At 38.3% G+C, this 22,500-nt stretch overlaps 2 protein-coding genes across 2 annotated transcripts in view; both read right to left on the minus strand.

Moving 5' to 3' along the window:
- LOC125028696 (mucin-5AC-like) overlaps nucleotides 1-10,837 on the minus strand; it is an 11,559-nt gene extending 722 nt beyond the window's left edge. Inside the window, exons 1-8 of the mRNA XM_047618172.1 lie at nucleotides 10,768-10,837; nucleotides 10,578-10,601; nucleotides 10,190-10,243; nucleotides 9,751-9,882; nucleotides 5,093-6,142; nucleotides 2,737-2,850; nucleotides 2,064-2,205; nucleotides 1,834-1,936 (exon numbers count right to left, since the gene is read on the minus strand). Coding sequence (XP_047474128.1) covers nucleotides 1,834-1,936; nucleotides 2,064-2,205; nucleotides 2,737-2,850; nucleotides 5,093-6,142; nucleotides 9,751-9,882; nucleotides 10,190-10,243; nucleotides 10,578-10,601; nucleotides 10,768-10,837 — 1,689 coding nt within the window. The remainder of the gene's footprint in view (nucleotides 1-1,833; nucleotides 1,937-2,063; nucleotides 2,206-2,736; nucleotides 2,851-5,092; nucleotides 6,143-9,750; nucleotides 9,883-10,189; nucleotides 10,244-10,577; nucleotides 10,602-10,767) is intronic.
- Nucleotides 10,838-11,099: 262 nt separating this feature from the next.
- LOC125028698 (mucin-5AC-like) overlaps nucleotides 11,100-22,500 on the minus strand; it is a 15,106-nt gene continuing 3,705 nt past the window's right edge. Inside the window, exons 8-25 of the mRNA XM_047618173.1 lie at nucleotides 22,328-22,441; nucleotides 22,130-22,207; nucleotides 21,118-21,307; nucleotides 20,694-20,833; nucleotides 20,528-20,582; nucleotides 19,570-19,677; nucleotides 19,425-19,482; nucleotides 19,160-19,170; nucleotides 18,990-19,053; nucleotides 18,743-18,808; nucleotides 18,497-18,507; nucleotides 18,197-18,312; nucleotides 17,573-17,638; nucleotides 16,754-16,864; nucleotides 14,966-15,109; nucleotides 14,264-14,407; nucleotides 13,445-13,666; nucleotides 11,100-11,338 (exon numbers count right to left, since the gene is read on the minus strand). Coding sequence (XP_047474129.1) covers nucleotides 11,100-11,338; nucleotides 13,445-13,666; nucleotides 14,264-14,407; nucleotides 14,966-15,109; nucleotides 16,754-16,864; nucleotides 17,573-17,638; nucleotides 18,197-18,312; nucleotides 18,497-18,507; nucleotides 18,743-18,808; nucleotides 18,990-19,053; nucleotides 19,160-19,170; nucleotides 19,425-19,482; nucleotides 19,570-19,677; nucleotides 20,528-20,582; nucleotides 20,694-20,833; nucleotides 21,118-21,307; nucleotides 22,130-22,207; nucleotides 22,328-22,441 — 1,937 coding nt within the window. The remainder of the gene's footprint in view (nucleotides 11,339-13,444; nucleotides 13,667-14,263; nucleotides 14,408-14,965; nucleotides 15,110-16,753; nucleotides 16,865-17,572; nucleotides 17,639-18,196; nucleotides 18,313-18,496; nucleotides 18,508-18,742; nucleotides 18,809-18,989; nucleotides 19,054-19,159; nucleotides 19,171-19,424; nucleotides 19,483-19,569; nucleotides 19,678-20,527; nucleotides 20,583-20,693; nucleotides 20,834-21,117; nucleotides 21,308-22,129; nucleotides 22,208-22,327; nucleotides 22,442-22,500) is intronic.

Genomic DNA, 22,500 nt, shown 5'->3' on the forward strand with positions numbered 1-22,500 from the left:
TCTACATATTTAAACACAAACATATATATATATATATAAATATATATATATATATATATATATATATATATATATATATATATATATATATACATACACATATGCACATACATATATATACATATATGCATATGTACATACACATATATACATACATTTATACATATACATATACATATTATATATATGTATATATATATATATATATATATATATGTATATATACATTTATATATATACATATATATATATATATATATATATATATATATATATATATATATATGTATATATACACACACATGCAAACACACACACACACACACATACATAAACACGCTTATATATATACATATACATATACATATTACATGTAAATATATATATATATATATATATATATATATATATATATATATATACATATATATACATATATATTTACACACGCACGCACACACCCACCCACACACCCACCCACCCACCCACACACGCACACACACACACACACACACAAAGACATATATAACATATATGTGTGTGTGTGTGCGTGTATGAGTGTGTGTCTTTATATAAGAATGTATAAATACATACATATATACATACATATTTATATATAAATACACACATACAAACACACACACACACACATACACACACACACACACACACACACACACACACACATATATATATATGTGTGTGTATATTTATATATATATGCATATGTATGTATATATGTATGTATATATATACATGTGCATGTATACATACATACATATATATGTATATATATAAATGTATGTATAAATATATTTATACATCTATATATATATTTATTTATTTATTATTTATTTTTTTTCTACACGCAGTCACACACATACACACACGCACACATCTCCACACACACACACACACACTCGCGCATATATATATATATATATATATATATATATATATATATATATATATATATTTATATGTATACACACACACACACACACACACACACACACACACACACATATATATATATATATATATATATATATATATATGAATATATACATATATAATATATATATGCATACATATACATAAAAACTTACATACATACGCACATACACACACACACATACACCAACGCATATATGTATATATATTTATATATATATATACATATGTATACATATTCATATGCATTTGTATATATATGTATATATGTATGTATGTATATATATGTATGTATGTATGTATGTATGTATGTGTATCTCTCTTCCTCTCTCTCTCTCTCTCTCTCTCTCTCTCTCTCTCTCTCTCTCTCTCTATATATATATATATATATATATATATATATATATATTAATTTATATTTATTTATATACATATGTTTATCATACACACATTCACATATTTCTTCCTGCCATTTTTCTGATGTTAATTTTTTTGGAACATTTCCTGAGTACTTTTCTAATTCTTTGTAACAGAGGAAGGGATTTTTTTTTTTTTTCATGATGCTCTTCAAAAGTGAATGTGTGTGTGTGTGTGTGTGTGTGTGTGTGTGTGTGTGTGTGTGTGTGTGTGTGTGTGTGTGTGTGTGTGAAACGAGCGTGTTTGTTTGCATGTGTGGTCTATATATACATATATATGTATATATATGTATATATATTTATATACTTGTATATATATGTATATATGTAAGTATATGTATATGTTATATATATGTATATATATGTATATGTATGTATATATGTATATATATATATGCATATATATGTATATATGTATAAGTGTATGCATGTGTGTGTGTTGTAGCTAAGTCAATGATCTTACCATATTATTACCCGTCCAGCCGTAAACTTCACTTGATATTGATGTGTTCCCATTGTCCATGAAGGTAATGGATGAGAGGCAAGAACCGGGTGCGAAGCACGACCTGGAGAGAGAAGATTAAATTAAGCAAACCTTGCAATATTTGCATGCATCATCTGTATTATTCTCCTCTAAAATAAACAGCATTGTGGATAGAATGAACACCATGAGGAAACTGAACTATAACTTACTCGAACTGTGTGTAAACAGCGAAGTCCGGATTGTGACTAAGACCCATTTGAACAAGGGAGTAGTTGCAAATTGTGGTCAACGTGTGCATTTCACGGTCAAATGTCCAAATATGAGGATCCATGAATATCGAACACTCGTGGCCTGATAAGAAATAAAATAAAAGATAAGCATAGAAATGAAGGAATGGGTGGAAAATTAAATCAGTGACACTCAAGCTGGGTAATGACAAAGGTAAATGAATCTTGTGCTATATGAAGAGTTCCGATAATATTCATGTAGTATTTCGGTCCGTTGGCTATTTTTAGAAGTTACTCCTCATACGAATGTAAAATTGAAATGGTGGATATATTGGTAACGATAAGGATCATGATTGATTGTAATGTTATTGATAATGATAGTAATGATAATAATAAAGATAATTAAAATATAATAATAATAATAAAGATAATTAAAATATAATGAGAAAAAGAATGATAAGAATAACAATTGTAACAATAACAATAGTAATTATGATAGAAATAATAAGAATAATAATGATAACAATGATAATAACGATAACAGTATTAGTACTACTACTTTTACTACTACAACAACTACTACTAATAATGCATGTATGTGTGTTCGCGTGCGTGCGTGTGTGTGTGTGTGTACCCAGAGCAGCATTTTACTTACACTCCTCTTTATTAAGTCCTTGGTCTGCCCACTGTCCATCCTTGCACGTAACAGTGAAACACTGATCAGGGATTGTCTCTCCTTCCTCGTAAGAAGCCCCGTCGAATACACAACCTGGAAGTATCGAAAAGTTAAGCACTGAACTGTACGGATAGAAACACTGAGAACATGACTTTGTATGTAGTTTTAGAGGCAGCTAGAGCTGGAACAGAAACACTGAGACTGTAAGTTATATAATTGCCCCCCAAAGAATCTAAAGAATAATGCACGCCACTCGCTGTTTGGAGCAATTGCTTTGTCAGAGCCCTCTTTTAGCTACCGTTATAACGAGATGATTTACCTCCGTTACTCTAATGTGGCGAGTTACCATCACCTGGTGAATCCCATTTTACTATCGATGGTAAACGTGATACGAAATTGCCTTACGTTTGCATTTATGTGCGTTAGTGAACCCAGCCATATGATTTCAAAATAATACTTGATGTGAATGTGAAATATATCTAACCTGTAAATTTCCACCAAGCTTCTGAAGGTGTGATACAAAGTGAGATTTAAAAAGTGAATCAGTGTACTGGATATGCTGTAGTGCCGAGAGGTTTGATCTATTTTGATATTTAACTGATATACTGGTACGTACTAGGTAATTGATCTGGTTGCTGAATGACATAACAGTGACACTGGCTGTATTAGTGATCAAAAGAGTTATGTACTAATAGAGACTAGTATAGTTTTATGTCCATTACCTGCTCCCCCTACCTGGAACAGCCTTAGCGTGGTGGCAGTGGTACTTCGGGGAGGGGGGATTAAGGTCCTAGTGATCTGTTGAACCGGACTAAACGGTTACCCAAGCTCAAGGGGTCATCAATGTGGAATACAAATTTTCCTAAGTACACCAAGGCCTATGATAGTGAACTTTCCTGGATCGTCACATCTTTTGCCGTTTATTAAACTCCACCAAGTTTGATGTGCAGGAATCATACGGGATGAGCCTCTCTGTTTCGGTTAGACTGGTTATGTCGCCAGTCAACTCTTTTGAAACTTCGTCACTTGTCACTATGGCTTTTTCTGGTTGCAGGAGCAGAAATGAGAATATCCCAGGCTTCTACACTATGCATTTTATGATTAAGATCATCAAAGGAAATTCTTTCGCCTGACCCCTCTATTGTGTCCTAAAATATTGCTTGTCCTGTCAAGGATATGGGCATAATTAGATTTTTGTTAACTTGTTAAATTAACTACTAGAAATGTACATCGTGTGTGGCATGCTTATAATTCTCCCTCAGGGTTACGCTATCACTACAAATAAGTGCATTCACAGTCTAACAAATATAAATTTTTGAAAAATAGAAATATGGAGTAGGGAGGTTATCTTTGCAGAGGCAGTGCAATAGGCCAATTCTTTACAGCAGACCGCCTGTCTATCACATTCTTCCTTTTGGGAGCTGAGAGTACAAAGCCAGCTTAGTCCTATATGGGATGATTTTAATAGAATTAGTTAAGAAGTGAGGGGTGTCCCTTGAGGTCATCCCTTGGTTCATATTGGGATCTTCAGAGGCATGGCTATGGTACTGGAGGCTTTTACCCACGTGGATGCCTGTAGGGGGGCGGGGGGGGGGGGGGGCATAAAAATCTAGAAATAATGGCATCAACATATTCTACTCAGATAGTTTCTAGAAGTTTAGTTATCTTACAAATTACAAGTTCAAAGAGAATAAGAAATGTTAAGAAGTATTACTAACAAAATGTGAGCAACTTCCAATTGCTACTTAAGAAACGATTAGACAATAATATAATTTGTTCTATGACCTATGTACGTCCTATGTCCTGTAGATCCTGAAAGGTGAAGCCTTACTATTATCTATGTTGTTATTAGTAATAGTCGACATTGCCACTGTATTTCTGGAGAAGGCTCGAGCTTTTGTAGCTTATAGAAAAAAATCGTATTGTGGTACAGCCACAGGTGAGGTTGTAAAGTTTAGGTAGTAGGAAGGCTGACATTGGGAAATGGCAATGACAAAGTAGGCCTCCTTTGTAGAAAATCAAAGCTCACCAAGACAAATATGGCATTGTTATGAATGAGAACAGAATAACTTGAATTAACTCTAAGAAAAGCATATAATAACGGAAACCGATCTCATACGATTAAAGAATATATACATTTTTCTTTCATATCCTTACAGCAAAGTATTCTGTCGAGTTTACATTATGTAGATTTCATTTGGAAATAAGCTTGAACGTCATTCTCAGAGGAATAAAAATGATAATCATCGCAATGAAAGTAGTGATAGAGATGGTAATCTAATTGTTAAAAATATAAAGTCGTATATAAAATTTCAAATATTCATAGAAGACAAACCTGTACTGGAAGTCGTAGCTGTAGTTGTAGTAAATATTGGCACTATAGTCGTGCTCGTAACTGAAGCATTTCCTGTTGGTTCGGCTGAAGTTGTTTCGGTAGGGAGAGTAATAGTGGTTAGGGGAGCTGAAGTAGTACTTGTGGCAGGGCCTGAAGTTGTTGTAAAAGCTAAAGAAATACTTGTTTCAGGAGCTGAAGTCGTTCTGGGAATCATAACAGTACTTGTTTCAGCAAATGAAGTCGTGGTGGGAGCTGAAGTAGTACTTGTTTCAGGAACTGAAGTCGTTGTGGGAACCGATGTAGCAGTTGTTTCAGGAACTGAAGTCGTTGTAGGAGCTGAAGTAGTACTTGTTTCAGGAACTGAAGTCGTTGTAGGAACCGAAGTAGCAGTTGTTTCAGGAACTGAAGTCGTTGTAGGAGCTGAAGTAGTACTTGTTTCAGGAACTGAAGTCGTTGTAGGAACCGAAGTAGCAGTTGTTTCAGGAACTGAAGTCGTTGTAGGAACCGAAGTAGCAGTTGTTTCAGGAACCGAAGTCGTTGTAGGAGCTGAAGTAGCAGTTGTTTCAGGAACTGAAGTCGTTGTAGGAACCGAAGTAGCAGTTGTTTCAGGAACTGAAGTCGTTGTGGGAACCGAAGTAGTACTCGTTTCAGGAACTGCAGTCGTTGTGGGAACCGAAGTAGTACTTGTTTCAGGAACTGAAGTCGTTGTAGGAACCGAAGTAGCAGTTGTTTCAGGAACTGAAGTCGTTGTAGGAGCTGAAGTAGTACTTGTTTCAGGAACTGAAGTCGTTGTAGGAACCGAAGTAGCAGTTGTTTCAGGAACTGAAGTCGTTGTGGGAACCGAAGTAGTACTCGTTTCAGGAACTGCAGTCGTTGTGGGAACCGAAGTAGTACTTGTTTCAGGAACTGAAGTCGTTGTAGGAACCGAAGTAGCAGTTGTTTCAGGAACTGCAGTCGTTGTGGGAGCCGAAGTAGCAGTTGTTTCAGGAACTGCAGTCGTTGTGGGAGCCGAAGTAGCAGTTGTTTCAGGAACTGAAGTCGTTGTGGTATCTGAGGTAGAAGTACTTATTAGCAGTGGAATCGTAGTAGCAGCAGAAGTAGTATTTATCTGTGATGCTGATGTGGTTAAAGTAACTGAAATTAAACTTGTGGCAAATGAAGTATTACTTGTTTGAGGGGCAGTTGTGGTTGTAGTAGCAGAATTAGTACTTATTTCAGGAACTAAAGTTGTTGTAGTAAAGGAAACGGTACTTGTAACTGGAATTGAAATTGTGGTAACTGATGTAGTATTTGTTGTAGTTTCTAAAGCAGTAGTTGTTTCAGGAACTGGGGTTGTGGTGACATAAGTAGTAGTTGTTTCAGGAACTGATGTTGTACCTGGAATATTACTTGTTTCAGGAATTGAAGTGGCAGTGGTAAATGAAGTAGTAATTGGAATAGCAACTGTGGTTTCTAAAGTCGTACTTTCAGGAAATGAAGTTGTAATAACTGCAGTACTCGTTTTTGGTGTTGTAATTGTTGTAGCTGATATACTCGTTTCAGAAACTGTAGTTGTAATAATTGGAACAGTACTTGTATCAAGAGGTGATGCAGTGGTACCTAAAGCAGTACTTGTTTCAGGAACTGATGTTGTAATTGTAGTACTTGTTTCAGGAAATGAACTTGAGTTTAATTTAGTTGTGCTTCTCTTAGGAATCGAAGTTGTAGTTTCTAAAGTAGTGCTTGTTTTTGAAAGTGGAGTTGTAAAGATTGAAGTAGTTGTGTCAGGAACTGAAGTTTGTGTAATTGAAGTAGTTGTTTCAGGAAATAAAGTTGTAAATGAAGTAGTTGTTTTAGGAAATGAAGTTGTGGTAAATGAAACGGTACTTGTCTCAAGAGCTAAAGTTGTAGTTTCTAAAACAGTAGTTGTCTCAAGAACTGAAGTGGTAACTGAAGTAGTTGATTTAGGAGCTGACGTTGTACCTGAAGCAGTACTTGTTTCAGGAACTGAAGTAGTTATTTCAGGAACTGAAGTTGTAGTAACTGGAGTAGTTGTTTCAGGAATTGTTGTAGTAACGGAAGTAGTTGTTTCAGGAACTGAAGTAGTTATTTCAGGAACTGAAGTTGTAGTAACTGGAGTAGTTGTTTCAGGAACTGAAGTTGTAGTAACTGGAGTAGTTGTTTCAGTAACTGTTGTAATAACGGAAGTAGTTGTTTCAGGAACTGTTGTAGTAACGGAAGTAGTTGTTTCAGGAACTGAAATTGTAGTAACTGGAGTAGTTGTTTTAGGAACTGTTGTGATAATTGAAGTAGTTGTTTCAGGAACTGAAGTTGCAGTAACTGAAGTAGTTAGTCCAGGAGCTGAATTTGTGGTAGCTGAAGTTGTAGTTTTAGGAACTGAAGTTGTGGTAACTGAAGTTGTTTCAGGAATTGAAGTTGTGGTAACTGAAGTAGTTACTGAAATAGTACTCGTTTCAGGAACTGACGTCGAGGTTTTACCTGAAATAGAAGTTGTTTTAACTGACGTTGTTGCTGTACCTAAAATATTAATAGTTTCAACTGCCGTTAAAAGAGAAATTGTTTGTGAAGTCGTTATGATTGGGATAATAGAAGAAGTACTTGATTCAGAAGCAGATGTAGATGCTTATTGAAAGGAGGTGTAGATGTAGATGCTTATTGAAAGGAGGTGTAGATGTAGATGCTTATTGAAAGGAGGTGTAGATGTAGATGCTTATTGAAAGGAGGTGTAGATGTAGATGCTTATTGAAAGGAGGTGTAGATGTAGATGCTTATTGAAAGGAGGTGTAGATGTAGATGCTTATTGAAAGGAGGTGTAGATGTAGATGCTTATTGAAAGGAGGTGTAGATGTAGATGCTTATTGAAAGGAGGTGTAGATGTAGATGCTTATTGAAAGGAGGTGTAGATGTAGATGCTTATTGAAAGGAGGTGTAGATGTAGATGCTTATTGAAAGGAGGTGTAGATGTAGATGCTTATTGAAAGGAGGTGTAGATGTAGATGCTTATTGAAAGGAGGTGTAGATGTAGATGCTTATTGAAAGGAGGTGTAGATGTAGATGCTTATTGAAAGGAGGTGTAGATGTAGATGCTTATTGAAATGAAGTTACAATTGGAAGAGTAGTTCAGGACCCGAAGTACTGGTAATTGATGTACTTGTTTCAGAAGCTGAAGATGTAGTAAGTGAAATCGTTTCAGGAACTGCCGTTGTGCCTGAAAAAGTACAAGTTCCACTTGTTTCAGGAATTAAAGTTGTAGCAAGTGTAATAGTATTTGTTTCAGTAGGGGTTACTGATGTAATAATTGTTCCAGAAACATAGGTTTTAGTACTGACGTACTACTTGTTTCAAGAACTGAAGCTGTGGTAATTAGATATTATTTTGTTTTAGAAATTAAAACAGCAGTAACAACATTTGTTTTAGGTATTGACGTGAGGAAAGAAGCTGTAGTACCTGAAATAGTATTTACTTAATTGTGGTTACTGAAGTAAAACTTTTATGAATGGAGGTTGTGTGTAATTGCTTATCGCAAAGGAAATAGTATTTGTTTCAGGTATGGGTACTACAGTAGTACTGGTTTCAGGATTAAAAATTTAATTGTTTCAGGAACTAAAAATATTGTTGATTCAGGAACTAAAAATATAGTTGTTTCATGATCTGATGTTGTAATATTAGTTTCAGGAAATGAAGGTGTGGTAAATATAGTAGTACTTGTTTCTGGAACTGAAGTTATCCTAAACAAGGTAGTTGTTTCAGGAATTGCACAGTACTTCTTTCAGGAACTAAAGTAATTGTAGTAAATTAATAACTGAAGTTGTGGTAACTGAAGTAGTTGTTTTAGAAAATTAGACTTTCAGGAACAAAAGTCGTTATAGTAATGGAAACATTACTTGAATTGAACTTCAGGAAATGAAATCGTAGTTTCTGAAGTGGTGTTTATTTCAGGAGTTGTGGTAATTGAAACAGTTGTAGTAACTGAAGATAAGTTGGTTTCAACTGAAAACTGAAGCAGTACTTCTACTGAAGCAGTACTTGTTTTAGGAATTGAAGTTGTAATAACTGAAATAATACTTGTTTCAGGAAGTGGAGTTGAAGTGACTAAAGCAATGCTTGTTTTAGGAAATGGAGACGCAGTAACTGAAACAGTACTTGTTTCAGGCATTGGAGTTGTAGTAACTGAAGTAATACTTGTTTCAGAAAATGAAATCGTAGTAACTGAAGCAGTTTCAGGAAGTGGAGTTGTAGCAACTGAAGTACTTGTTTCAGGTTTCCTGAAGCAGTGCTCGTTTCAGAAAATGAAGTTGTGGTAACTGAAGTAGTAATTGGTTGTGAAACAAGTACATTTCAGGAAGCGGAGTTCTAGTACCTGAAGCAGTACTTGTTTTAGGAAATAGAGTCGTGGTGACTGAAGTTGCATATGTTTTAGGAAGTGGAATGGTAACTGAAGCAGTGCTTGATTCAGGAAGTGAAGATTTGATAACCGAAGGAGGACTTGTTTCAGAAAGTAGAGTCGTAGTAAGTGAAGTAGTATTTTTTTTCAGGAACTGACGTAAATGAAGTAGTTGTTATTGAGCTAATGTTGTATCTGAAATAGTACTTGTTTTAGGAGGTGGAGGTGTGCTAAGGTCTTGTGAAGGAAGTAGTTGTTTTTGTAACTGACGTACCTGAAATGATACTTGTCTCAGGAACTGAAGTTCTGGTAACTGAAGTACTACTTGTTTCAGAAACTAAAGTTGTTGTAACTGGAGTAGTTTCTGAAGTAGTACTTGTTTCAGGAATTGACGTCGTTGTTATACCTGAAATAATAGTTATTCTAACTAACGTTGTTATACCTAAAATATTAGTAGTTTCACTTGCGTTGAAAGACTTGTTTGTGAAGATGTTGTGATTGGGAGAGTCGTGCGTACTGAGGGAGTAGATGTTTCAGGAACATGTGTTGTAAAATTTGTATTTGTTTCAGAAAATGAAGTTACAATAAAAGTAGCCGTTTCAGATATGTTTCAGGAAAAAAAGACATTGTAGTAAATGAAGCAGTATTTTCATTAATAGTTGTGGCAAGTATAGCAAAGTTTGTTTAGTGAATTGAAGTTGTGATTGAAGTACTTGTTTCAGGATCTGAAGCTGTGGTAACTGTACTACTTTTTTCAGGAACTAAAGCTGCGTTAATTGCATTAGATTCAGGTATTAAATTGGTAACTGAAACTGAAGTATTAATTACTTCAGAAGGTGGACTTATGGTTACTGAAGTAATACTTTTGTTTCATGAATTGAAGTTGTGTTATTGTTTGACTTAATGAAGTTTTGGTCACTGACATAGTACTTGTTTCAGGAACCAAAATAGTTCAGGCACGGTTACTAAATTAGTACTTAATTCAGGAACAAAAGCTGAATTTAGTATTTGTTTCATGACCTGATGTCGTACCTGAAATAGCACTTGTTTCAAGAACTGAAGCTGTGGTAAATAAGATAGCTGTTTAAGGAACTGACGTACCTGAAATAGTAGTTGTTTCAGGAACTGAAATGGTTATGGTAAATGGAGAAGTACTTGTTTCAGGAATTGAAGTTGTGGTTACTGAAGTTGTTGCTGAAATAGTACTTGTTTCGGGAACTGACGTTGTTGTACCTGAAATAGTTGTTACCTTAACTGACGTCGTTATTATGCCTGAAAAAGTTGTAGTTACCACCTAACGTTAAAAGACTACTTGTGATTGGGAGAGTAGAATTAGTACTTGTTTCAGGAACTGAAGTCATGTTAACTGAGGGAATGCCTGTTTCAGGAATATGTGTTGTAAAATTTGTACTTGTTTCAGGAAGTGGAGTCGTAGAACCTGAAGGAGTGCTTGTTTTAGGAAGTGGAGTTGCAGTAAGTGAAGTCGTACTTGTTTCAGAAAGTGGAGCTGTAGTAACTAAAGTAGTACTTATTTCAGGAAGTGGAGTTGTATTAACTAGAGGAGTACTTGTTTCAGTATTTGTTACAAGAAGTGGAGTCGCAGTAACTGAAGCAGTGTTTGTTTCAGGAGGTGGACTTGTAGTACCTGAAGCAGTACTTGTTTTCGGAGTTGTAGTAACTAAAGTTTGTTTCATGAAATGGAGTTTTAACCGTAGCACTTATTTCAGAAAGTGGGGTTGTAGTACCTGAAGCAGTACTTGTTTCAGGAAGTGGAGTTAAAGTATCTAAAGCAGTACTTTTCTCAGGAAGTGGAGGTTTAGTATCTGATGCAGTACTAGTTTTAGAAAGTGGAGTCGTAGTACCTGAATTAGTACTTGTTTCAGGAAGTGGAGTCGTAGTACCTAAAGCAGTGCTTGTTTCAGGAGGTGCAGTTGTAGAAACTGAAACAGTGCTTGTTTCAGGAAGTGGAGTTGTAGTAAATGAAGCAGTGCTTGTTTCACTAAATGGAGTTGTAGTAAATGGAGCAGTGCTTGTTTCAGGAAGTGGAGTTGAAGTAAATAAAGCAGTGCTTGTTTCAGGAAGTGGAGTTGTAGTAAATAAAGCAGTGCTTGTTTCACTAAATGGAGTTGTACTAAATGAAGCAGTACTTGTTTCAGGAAGTGAAGTTGTAGTAAATGAAGCAGTGCTTGTTTCAGAAAGTGGAATTGTAGTAAATGAAGCAGTGCTTGTTTCAGGAAGTGGAATTGTAGTAAATGAAGCAGTGCTTGTTTCACTAAATGGAGTGGTAGTAAATAAAGCAGTACTTGTTTCACGAAGTGGAGTTGAAGTAAATGAAGCAGTGCTTGTTTCACTAAATGGAGTGGTAGTAAATAAAACAGTACTTGTTTCAGGAAGTGAAGTTGTAGTAAATGAAGCAGTGCTTGTTTCAGAAAGTGGAATTGTAGTAAATGAAGCAGTGCTTGTTTCAGGAAGTGGAGTTGTAGTAAATGAAGCAGTGCTTGTTTCAGGAAGTGGAGTCGTAGTACCTGAAGAAGTACTTTTTTCAGGAAGTGGAGTTGTAGTAACTGATGTAGTGCTTGTTTCAGGAAGTGGAGTTGTAGTAACTGATGTAGTACTTGTTTCAGGAAGTGGAGTTGTAGTAACCGATTCAGTGTTTCTTTCAGGAAGAGAAGTCGTAGTACTTGTTTCAGGAAGTGGAGTTGTAGTAAATGAAGTAGTGCTTGTTTCAGGAAGTGGAGTCGTAGTTCCTGAAGACGTACTTGTTTCAGGATGTGGAGTTTTAGTAACTGAAGCAGTGCTTGTTTCAGGAAGTGGAGTTGTAGTAACTGAAGCAGTGCTTGTTTCAGGAAGTTGAGTAGTAGTACCTGAAGACGTACTTGTTTCAGGAGGTGGAGTTTTAGTAAATGAAGCAGTGCTTGTTTCAGGAAGTGGAGTTGTAGTAACTGAAGCAGTGCTTGTTTCAGGAAGTGGAGTCGTATTACCTGAAGACGTACTTGTTTCAGGAAGAGGAGTTGTAGTAACTCGAGCAGTGCTTGTTTCAGGAAGAGGAGTTGTAGTAACTGAAGCAGTGCTTGTTTCAGAAAGTGAAGTCGAAGTACTTGAAAACGTACTTTTTTCAGGAAGTGGAGTTGTAGTAACTGAAGCAGTGCTTGTTTCAGGAAGTTGAGTAGTAGTACCTGAAGACGTACTTGTTTCAGGAGGTGGAGTTTTAGTAAATGAAGCAGTGCTTGTTTCAGGAAGTGGAGTTGTAGTAACTGAAGCAGTGCTTGTTTCATGAAGTGGAGTCGTAGTACCTGAAGACGTACTTGTTTCAGGAAGAGGAGTTGTAGTAACTCGAGCAGTGCTTGTTTCAGGAAGAGGAGTTGTAGTAACTGAAGCAGTGCTTGTTTCAGAAAGTGAAGTCGTAGTACTTGAAGACGTACTTTTTTCAGGAAGTGGAGTTGTAGTAAATGAAGCAGTGCTTGTTTCAGGAAGTGGAGTTGTAGTACCTGAAGACGTACTTGTTTCAGGTAATGGAGTTGTAGTTAATGAAGCAGTGCTTGTTTCAGAAAGTGGAGTCGTAGTACCTGAAGACATACTAATTTCAGGAAGTGGAGTTGTAGTAACTGAAGCAGTGCTTGTTTCAGGAAGTGGTGTCGTAATAAATGAAGCAGTGGTTGTTTCAGGAAGTGGAGTCGTAGTAAATAAAGCAGTGGTTGTTTCAGGATGTTTAGTTGTAGTACCTGAAGACGTACTTGTTTCAGGAAGTGGACTCGTAATAAATGTAGCAGTGCTTGTTTCAGGAAGTTGAGTCGTAATAAATGAAGCAGTGCTTGTTTCAGAAAGTGGAGTCGTAGTACCTGAAGACGTACTTATGTCAGGAAGTGGAGTTGTAGTAACTGAAGCAGTGCTTGTTTCAGGAAGTGGAGTCGTAGTAACTGAAGCGGTGCTTGTTTCACTAAATGGAGTTGTAGTAAATGAAGACGTACTTGTTTCAGGTAATGAAGTTGTAGTAAATGAAGCAGTGCTTGTATCAGGACTTGGAGTTGTAGTAACTAAAGCAGTGCTTGTTTCAGGACTTGGAGTTGTAGTAACTAAAACAGTGCTTGTTTCAGGAAGTGGAGTCGTAGTAAATGAAGCAGTGATTGTTTCAGGAAGTGAAGTCGTAGTATCTGAAGACGTACTGGTTTCACGAAGTGGAGTTGTAGTACCTGAAGATGTACTTGTTTCAGGAAGTGAAGTTGTAGTAAATGAAGCAGTGCTTGTTTCAGGAAGTGGAGTTGTAGTAAATGAAGCAGTACTTGTTTCAGGAAGTGGAGGTGTAATAACTGAAGCAGTGCTTGTTTCAGGAAGTGGAGTCGTAGTACCTGAAGACGTACTTGTTTCAGGAAGTGGAGTTGTAGTAACTGAAGCAGTGCTTGTTTCAGGAAGTGGAGTTGTAGTATATGAAGCAGTGGTTGTTTCAGGAAGTGGAGTCGTAGTACCTGAAGACGTACTTGTTTCAGGAAGTGGAGTTGTAGTAACTGAAGCAGTGCTTGTTTCAGGAAGTGGAGTCGTAGTACCTGAAGACGTACTTGTTTCAGGAAGTGGAGTTGTAGTAACTGAAGCAGTGCTTGTTTCACTAAATGGAGTTGTAGTAAATGAAGCAGTGCTTGTTTCAGGAAGTGGAGTTGTAGTACCTGAAGACGTACTTGTTTCAGGAAGTAAAGTTTTAGTACCTGAAGACGTACTTGTTTCAGGAAGTGGAGTTGTAGTAACTGAAGCAGTGCTTGTTTCAGGAAGTTGAGTTGTAGTAACTGAAACAGTACTTGTTTCAGGAAGTGAAGTTGTAGTAAATGAAGAAGTACTTGTTTCAGGATGTGGAGTCGTAGTACCTGAAGCAGTGTTTGTTTCACTAAATGGTGTTGTAGTAACTGAAGCTGTGCTTGTTTCAGGATGTGGAGTCGTAGTACCTGAAGCAGTGTTTGTTTCACTAAATGGTGTTGTAGTAAATGAAGCAGTGCTTGTTTCAGGAAGTGGAGTCGTAGTAACTAAAGCAGTGCTTGTTTCAGGAAGTGGAGTCGTAGTATCTGAAGACGTACTTGTTTCAAGAAGTGGAGTTGTAGTACCTGAAGATGTACTTGTTTCAGGAAGTGAAGTTGTAGTAAATGAAGCAGTGCTTGTTTCAGGAAGTGGAGTTGTAGTAAATAAAGCAGTACTTGTTTCAGGAAGTGGAGGTGTAGTAACTGAAGCAGTGCTTGTTTCAGGAAGTGGAGTCGTAGTACCTGAAGACGTACTTGTTTCAGGAAGTGGAGTTGTAGCAACTGAAGCACTGCTTGTTTCAGGAAGTGGAGTTGTAGTATATGAAGCAGTGGTTGTTTCAGGAAGTGGAGTTGTAGTACCTGAAGACGTACTTGTTTCAGGAAGTAAAGTTGTAGTACCTGAAGACGTACTTGTTTCAGGTAGTGGAGTTGTAGTAACTGAAGCAGTGCTTGTTTCAGGAAGTTGAGTTGTAGTAACTGAAACAGTACTTGTTTCAGGAAGTGAAGTTGTAGTAAATGAAGAAGTGCTTGTTTCAGGATGTGGAGTCGTGGTACCTGAAGCAGTGTTTGTTTCACTAAATGGTGTTGTAGTAACTGAAGCTGTGCTTGTTTCAGGAAGTGGAGTCGTAGTACCTGAAGCAGTGTTTGTTTCACTAAATGGTGTTGTAGTAAATAAAGCAGTGCTTGTTTCAGGAAGTGGAGTCGTAGTAACTAAAGCAGTGCTTGTTTCAGGAAGTGGAGTTGTAGTATATGAAGCAGTGGTTGTTTCACTAAATGGTGTTGTAGTAAATGAAGCAGTGCTTGTTTCACTAAATGGTGTAGTAAATGAAGCAGTGCTTGTTTCAGGAAGTGGAGTCGTAGTAACTGAAGCAGTGCTTGTTTCAGGAAGTGGAGTCGTAGTACCTGAAGACGTACTTGTTTCAGGAAGTGGAGTTGCAGTAACTGAAGCAGTGCTTGTTTCACTAAATGGAGTTGTAGTAAATGAAGCAGTGCTTGTTTCAGGAAGTGGAGTTGTAGTACCTGAAGACGTACTTGTTTCAGGAAGTGGAGTTGTAGTAACTGGAACAGTGCTTGTTTCAGGAAGTGGAGTTGTAGTAACTGAAGCAGTGCTTGTTACTGGAAGTGGAGTTGTAGAAAATGAAGCAGTGGTTGTTTCACTAAATGGAGCTGTAGTAAATGAAGCAGTGCTTGTTTCAGGAAGTGGAGTTGTAGTAACTGAAGACGTACTTGTTTCAGGAAGTGGAGTTGTAGTAACTGAAGAGGTGCTTGTTTCAGGAAGTGGAGTTGTAGTAAATAAAGCAGTGGTTGTTTCAGGAAGTGGAGTCGTAGTTCCTGAAGACGTACTTGTTTCAGGAAGTAGAGTCATAGTAACTGAAGCAGTGCTTGTTTCAGGAAGTGGAGTCGTAGTAACTGAAGCAGTGCTTGTTTCAGGAAGTTGAGTTGTAGTAAGTGAAGCAGTGCTTGTTTCAGGAAGCGGAGTTGTAGTAAATGAAGCAGTGTTTGCTTCAGGAAGTGGAGTCGTAGTAAATGAAGCAGTGCTTGTTTCAGGAAGTGGAGTTGTAGTAACTGAAGCAGTGCTTGTTTCAGGAAGTGGAGTTGTAGTAAATGAAGCAGTGCTTGTTTCAGGAAGTGGACTCGTAGTACCTGAAGACGTACTTGTTTCAGGAAGTGGAGTTGTAGTACCTGAAGACGTACTTGTTTCAGGAAATGGAGTTGTAGTAACTGAAGACGTACTTGTTTCAGGAAGTGGAGTCGTAGTAAATGAAGCAGTGTTTGTTTCAGGAAGTGGAGTCGTAGTAAATGAAGCAGTGCTTGTTTCAGGAAGTGGAGTTGTAGTACCTGAAGCAGTGCTTGTTTCAGGAAGTGGAGTTGTAGTAACTGAAGCAGTGCTTGTTTCAAGAAGTGGACTCGTAGTACCTGAAGACGTACTTGTTTCAGGAAGTGGAGTTGTAGTACCTGAAGACGTACTTGTTTCAGGAAGTGGAGTCGTAGTACCTGAAGACGTACTTGTTTTAGGAAGTGAGGTAGTACCCGAAGACGTACTTGTTTCAGGAAGTGGAGTTGTAGTAACTGAAGCAGTGCTTGTTTCAGGAACTGGAGTCGTAGTAAATGAAGCAGTGCTTGTTTCAGGAAGTGGAGTTGTAGTAACTGAAGACGTACTTGTTTCAGGAAGTGGAGTTGTAGTAACTGAAGCAGTGCTTGTTTCAGGAAGTGGAGTTGTAGTAACTGAAGCAGTGCTTGTTTCAGGAACTGGACTCGTAGTACCTGAAGACGTACTTGTTTCAGGGAGTGGAGTTGTAGTACCTGAAGACGTACTTGTTTCAGGAAGTGGAGTTGTAGTAACTGAAGACGTACTAGTTTCAGGAAGTGTAGTTGTAGTAACTGAAGCTGTGCTTGTTTCAGGAAGTGGAGTTGTAGTAACTGAAGCAGTGGTTGTTTCAGGTAGTGGAGTTGTAGTAAATGAAGCAGTGGTTGTTTCAGGAAGTGGAGTCGTAGTACCTGAAGACGTACTTGTTTCAGGAAATGGAGTTGTAGTAACTGGAGCAGTGCTTGTTTCAGGAAGTGGAGTTGTAGTAAATGAAGCAGTGGTTGTTTCAGGAAGTGGAGTCGTAGTACCTGAAGTCGTACTTGTTTCAGGAAGGGGAGTCGTAGTAACTGAAGCAGTGCTTGTTTCAGGAAGTGGAGTCGTAGTAACTGAAGCAGTGCTTGTTTCAGGAAGTGGAGTTGTAGTAACTGAAGTAGTGCTTGTTTCAGGAAGTGGAGTCGTAGTAACTGAAGCAGTGCTTGTTTCAGGAAGTAGAGTTGTAGTAACTGAAGCAGTGCTTGTTTCAGGAAGTGGAGTTGTAGTAAATGAAGCAGTGCTTGTTTCAGAAAGTGGAGTTGTAGTAACTGAAGCCGTGCTTGTTTCAGGAAGTGGAGTCGTAGTAAATGAAGCAGTGCTTGTTTCAGGAAGTGGAGTTGTAGTACGTGAAGACGTACTTGTTTCAGGAAGTGAGGTTGTAGTACCCGAAGACGTACTTGTTTCAGGAAGTGGAGTTGTAGTAACTGAAGCAGTGCTTGTTTCAGGAAGTGGAGTCGTAGTATCTGAAGACGTACTTGTTTCAGGAAGTAGCGTCGTAGTAACTGTAGCAGTGCTTGTTTCAGGAACTGGAGTCGTAGTACCTGAAGACGTACTTGTTTCAGGAAGTAGCGTCGTAGTAACTGAAGCAGTGCTTGTTTCAGGAAGTGGAGTCGTAGTAACTGAAGCAGTGCTTGTTTCAGGAAGTTGAGTTGTAGTAACTGAAGCAGTGCTTGTTTCAGGAAGTGGAGTCGTAGTAACTGAAGACGTACTTGTTTCAGGAAGTGAAGTTGTAGTAACTGAAGCAGTGCTTGTTTCTGGAAGTGGACTCGTAGTACCTGAAGACGTACTTGTTTCAGGAAGTGGAGTTGTAGTACCTGAAGACGTACTTGTTTCAGGAAGTGGAGTTGTAGTAACTGAAGCAGTGCTTGTTTCAGGAAGTGGAGTCGTAGTAAATGAAGCTGTGCTTGTTTCAGGAAGTGGAGTCGTAGTACCTGAAGACGTACTTGTTTCAGGAAGTAGCGTCGTAGTAACTGAAGCAGTGCTGGTTTCAGGAAGTGGAGTCGTAGTAAGTGAAGCAGTGCTTGTTTCAGGAAGAGGAGTTGTAGTAACTGAAACAGTGCTTGTTTCAGGAAGTGGAGTAGTAGTATCTGAAGACGTACTTGTTTCAGGAAGTAGCGTCGTAGCAACTGAAGCAGTGCTTGTTTCAGGAACTGGAGTCGTAGTACCTGAAGACGTACTTGTTTCAGGAAGTAGCGTCGTAGTAACTGAATCAGTGCTGGTTTCAGGAAGTGGAGTCGTAGTAAGTGAAGCAGTGCTTGTTTCAGGAAGAGGAGTTGTAGTAACTGAAACAGTGCTTGTTTCAGGAAGTGGAGTAGTAGTATCTGAAGACGTACTTGTTTCAGGAAGTAGCGTCGTAGCAACTGAAGCAGTGCTTGTTTCAGGAACTGGAGTCGTAGTACCTGAAGACGTACTTGTTTCAGGAAGTGGAGTCGTAGTAACTGAGGCAGTGCTTGTTTCAGGAACTGGAGTCGTAGTACCTGAAGCAGTGCTTGTTTCAGGAACTGGAGTCGTAGTAGCTGAAGCAGTGCTTGTTTCAGGGACTGGAGTCGTAGTAACTGAAGCAGTGGTTGTTTCAGGAAGAGGAGTTGTAGTAACTGAAACAGTGCTTGTTTCAGGAAGTGGAGTAGTAGTATCTGAAGACGTACTTGTTTCAGGAAGTAGCGTCGTAGCAACTGAAGCAGTGCTTGTTTCAGGAACTGGAGTCGTAGTACCTGAAGACGTAATTGTTTCAGGAAGTGGAGTCGTAGTAACTGAGGCAGTGCTTGTTTCAGGAACTGGAGTCGTAGTACCTGAAGCAGTGCTTGTTTCAGGAACTGGAGTCGTAGTAGCTGAAGCAGTGCTTGTTTCAGGGACTGGAGTCGTAGTAACTGAAGCAGTGGTTGTTTCAGGAAGTGGAGTCGTAGTAACTGAAGCAGTGCTTGTTTCAGGAACTGGAGTTGTAGTACCTGAAGACGTACTTGTTTCAGGAAGTGGAGTTGTAGTAACTGAAGCAGTGCTTGTTTCAGGAACTGGAGTCGTAGTAAATGAAGCAGTGCTTGTTTCAGGAACTGGAGTCGTAGTACCTGAAGACGTACTTGTTTCAGGGAGTAGCGTCGTAGTAACTGAAGCAGTGCTTGTTTCAGGAAGTGGAGTCGTAGTAACTGAAGCAGTGCTTGTTTCAGGAAGTGGAGTTGTAGTAACTGAAGCAGTGCTTGTTTCAGGAAGTGGAGTAGTAGTATCTGAGGACGTACTTGTTTCAGGAAGTAGCGTCGTAGTAACTGAAGCAGTGCTTGTTTCAGGAAGTGGAGTCGTAGTACCTGAAGACGTACTTGTTTCAGGAAGTGGAGTCGTCGTCCCTGAAGCAGTGCTTGTTTCAGGAAGTGGAGTCGTAGTAACTGAAGCAGTGCTTGTTTCAGGAAGTGGAGTCGTAGTAACTGAAGCAGTGCTTGTTTCAGGAAGTGGAGTTGTAGTAACTGAAGCAGTGCTTGTTTCAGGAAGTAGAGTCGTAGTAACTGAAGCAGTGCTTGTTTCAGGAAGTGGAGTCGTAGTAACTGAAGCAGTGGTTGTTTCAGGAAGTGGAGTTGTAGTAACCGAAGAGGTACTTGTTTCAGGAAGTGGAGTCGTAGTATCTGAAGACGTACTTGTTTCAGGAAGTGGAGTCGTAGTAACTGAAGCAGTGCTTGTTTCAGGAAGATGAGTCGTAGTAACTGAAGCAGTGCTTGTTTCAGGAAGTGGAGTCGTCGTCCCTGAAGCAGTGCTTGTTTCAGGAAGTGGAGTCGTAGTAACTGAAGCAGTGCTTGTTTCAGGAAGTGGAGTCGTCGTCCCTGAAGACGTACTTGTTTCAGCAAGTGGAGTCGTAGTAACTGAAGCAGTGCTTGTTTCAGGAAGTGGAGTTGTAGTAACTGAAGCAGTGCTTGTTTCAGGAAGTGGAGTCGTAGTACCTGAAGCAGTGCTTGTTTCAGGAAGTGGAGTTGTAGTAACTGAAGCAGTGCTTGTTTCAGGAAGTAGAGTCGTAGTAACTGAAGCAGTGCTTGTTTCAGGAAGTGGAGTCGTAGTAACTGAAGCAGTGGTTGTTTCAGGAAGTGGAGTTGTAGTAACCGAAGAGGTACTTGTTTCAGGAAGTGGAGTCGTAGTGTCTGAAGACGTACTTGTTTCAGGAAGTGGAGTCGTAGTAACTGAAGCAGTGCTTGTTTCAGGAAGTGGAGTCGTAGTAACTGAAGCAGTGCTTGTTTCAGGAAGTGGAGTCGTCGTCCCTGAAGCAGTGCTTGTTTCAGGAAGTGGAGTCGTAGTAACTGAAGCAGTGCTTGTTTCAGGAAGTGGAGTCGTCGTCCCTGAAGACGTACTTGTTTCAGGAAGTGGAGTTGTAGTAACTGAAGCAGTGCTTGTTTCAGGAAGTCGAGTCGTCAGACCTGAAATAGCAATTGTTATGCTTGAAATATTAGTAGTGTCACCTGCCGTTGAAAATTACTTTATTAGTACTTGTTTCAGGAGCTGAAGTCGTGCTAACTGAGCGAATAGATTTTTCAGAAAAATATGTTACAAAGTACTTTTTTTTTTTTTTTTTTTTTTTTTTAATGATTACAATTAAAGTAGTAGTTTCAGAAACTGGTGTGGTACTTGTTTCAGGAACTGAAATTGTGGTTGTTGAAGTACAGTTTGTTTCAGGAACTGAAGTTGTGGTAACTAAAATAATACTTGTGCCTATAACAGTACTTGCTTCACGAATTAAAGTCGATGTGGTAAATGGAATAGTAGTTCTTCAAGGAACTGAAGTTGTGTTAACTGTAGTACTTGTTTCAGGAATTAAAGTTAACTTAGGAACTGAAGTGATAAGTGAAACAATGCTATTTTCAGGAACTGAAGTTGTTGTTACTGTAACACTTTGTGATTACTGAAGTAGTATTTTTTCAGGAAATGTATTCACCGGTGCTATTAAAATTGTTGTTGGGACTGGTGTTGTTGTTGCATCTGCCTTTGTGATTATTGATGGGGATAATGTTGTTTCTTTACTAGATGGGATTGTTGTTTTAGCCATGGCTACTTCGGTAGCTGTTGAAGGGAATGACGTAATTTTGTAGTTGGTGGGAATGGTGTTTTAGTGTTGCCTAATTCTATAGCATTTGGAATGGTGTTGTAGCTGCAGTTAATTCTGTAGCTGTTAACTGGACCGGTGTTGCAAGGGTACCTGCTTGTTAATGGGGCCGGGGTTGCAGAAGTACTTGCTTTCGAAGCTGTTGATGGGAATAGCTTTGTGATAGTACCTTCTTGTGTAGTTAATGATAGAATTGGAGTTGTATTGGCAACTGTTGTTGTGATCGAGAATGTGGTTCTGGTTATTTCTTTAGTCGTTGATTGTTTTGGGAGTGTAATAACAGAGGAAATTGAAATTGCTGATGGGACTCCAGATGTAGTAGGCGTTTCATGGTGATGAGACTGGGGATGTAGTGGTTGAGCAAAAGCAGCGACAAATGTTGAGTGGTAGAACGGAGAAGATTGTCGGCAGAGGTGTTTCAGTGGATATTGAGAGAGGTTGTTGCTTTTCAGTGTTTGTGTATGTGTTTGTGTAAATGTGTACACAAACACAGACACATACACACACACATATATATATGTGTACACACAGGCACACACACACATACATATATATATATATATATATATATATGTAATATATACCATACATAATATAAATTATATATGTAATATATATATACACATATATATCTGTATATATATGTGTGTATGTGCGCACACACACACACACACACACACACACACACACACACACATATATATATATATATATATATATATATATATATATATGTGTGTGTGTGTGTGTGTGTGTGTGTGTGTGTGTGTGTGTGTGTGTGTGTGTGCGCACATACACACATATATATACAGATATATATATATACATATATATATATATATATATATATATATATATATATATATATATATATATATATATATATATATATATATATATATACACACACATATGTTAGAAACGAAAATAATGAAAATGATATTTTGAGAAAAATACGAACCTGAGGTCGTGGGCGCACTTGTTGTAGATTCTAAGGTGGATGTGGGTGAGGCAGTCGACGATGTAGTGACATTTATAGCTGAAATGGGCGAGTTTCATTTTCAGTGTTTACTGAATCAAATGCTGACGCGTTAAAATGATGACAGGACAACATTTATTCACCAGATTCACCAACTTTGCAACAGTATGAATGACTTACTCGTTAAGATGAAGGCTTGCACTGTATCAACGACATCGGAGTTCAAATAATCTAAAACAGCTTGATCATCGCTCGTGTTCATGTACACCATGCACAGATCGAACACACAGGCATCTTGAAAATGAGAGATTGTTAATGCATGACAAGTCTAAAACAAATAATTAAGGAAAACA

The sequence above is a fragment of the Penaeus chinensis genome, chromosome 9 (genome assembly GCF_019202785.1).
Source record: "Penaeus chinensis breed Huanghai No. 1 chromosome 9, ASM1920278v2, whole genome shotgun sequence".
NCBI classification, from domain to species: Eukaryota; Metazoa; Arthropoda; class Malacostraca; order Decapoda; family Penaeidae; genus Penaeus; species Penaeus chinensis.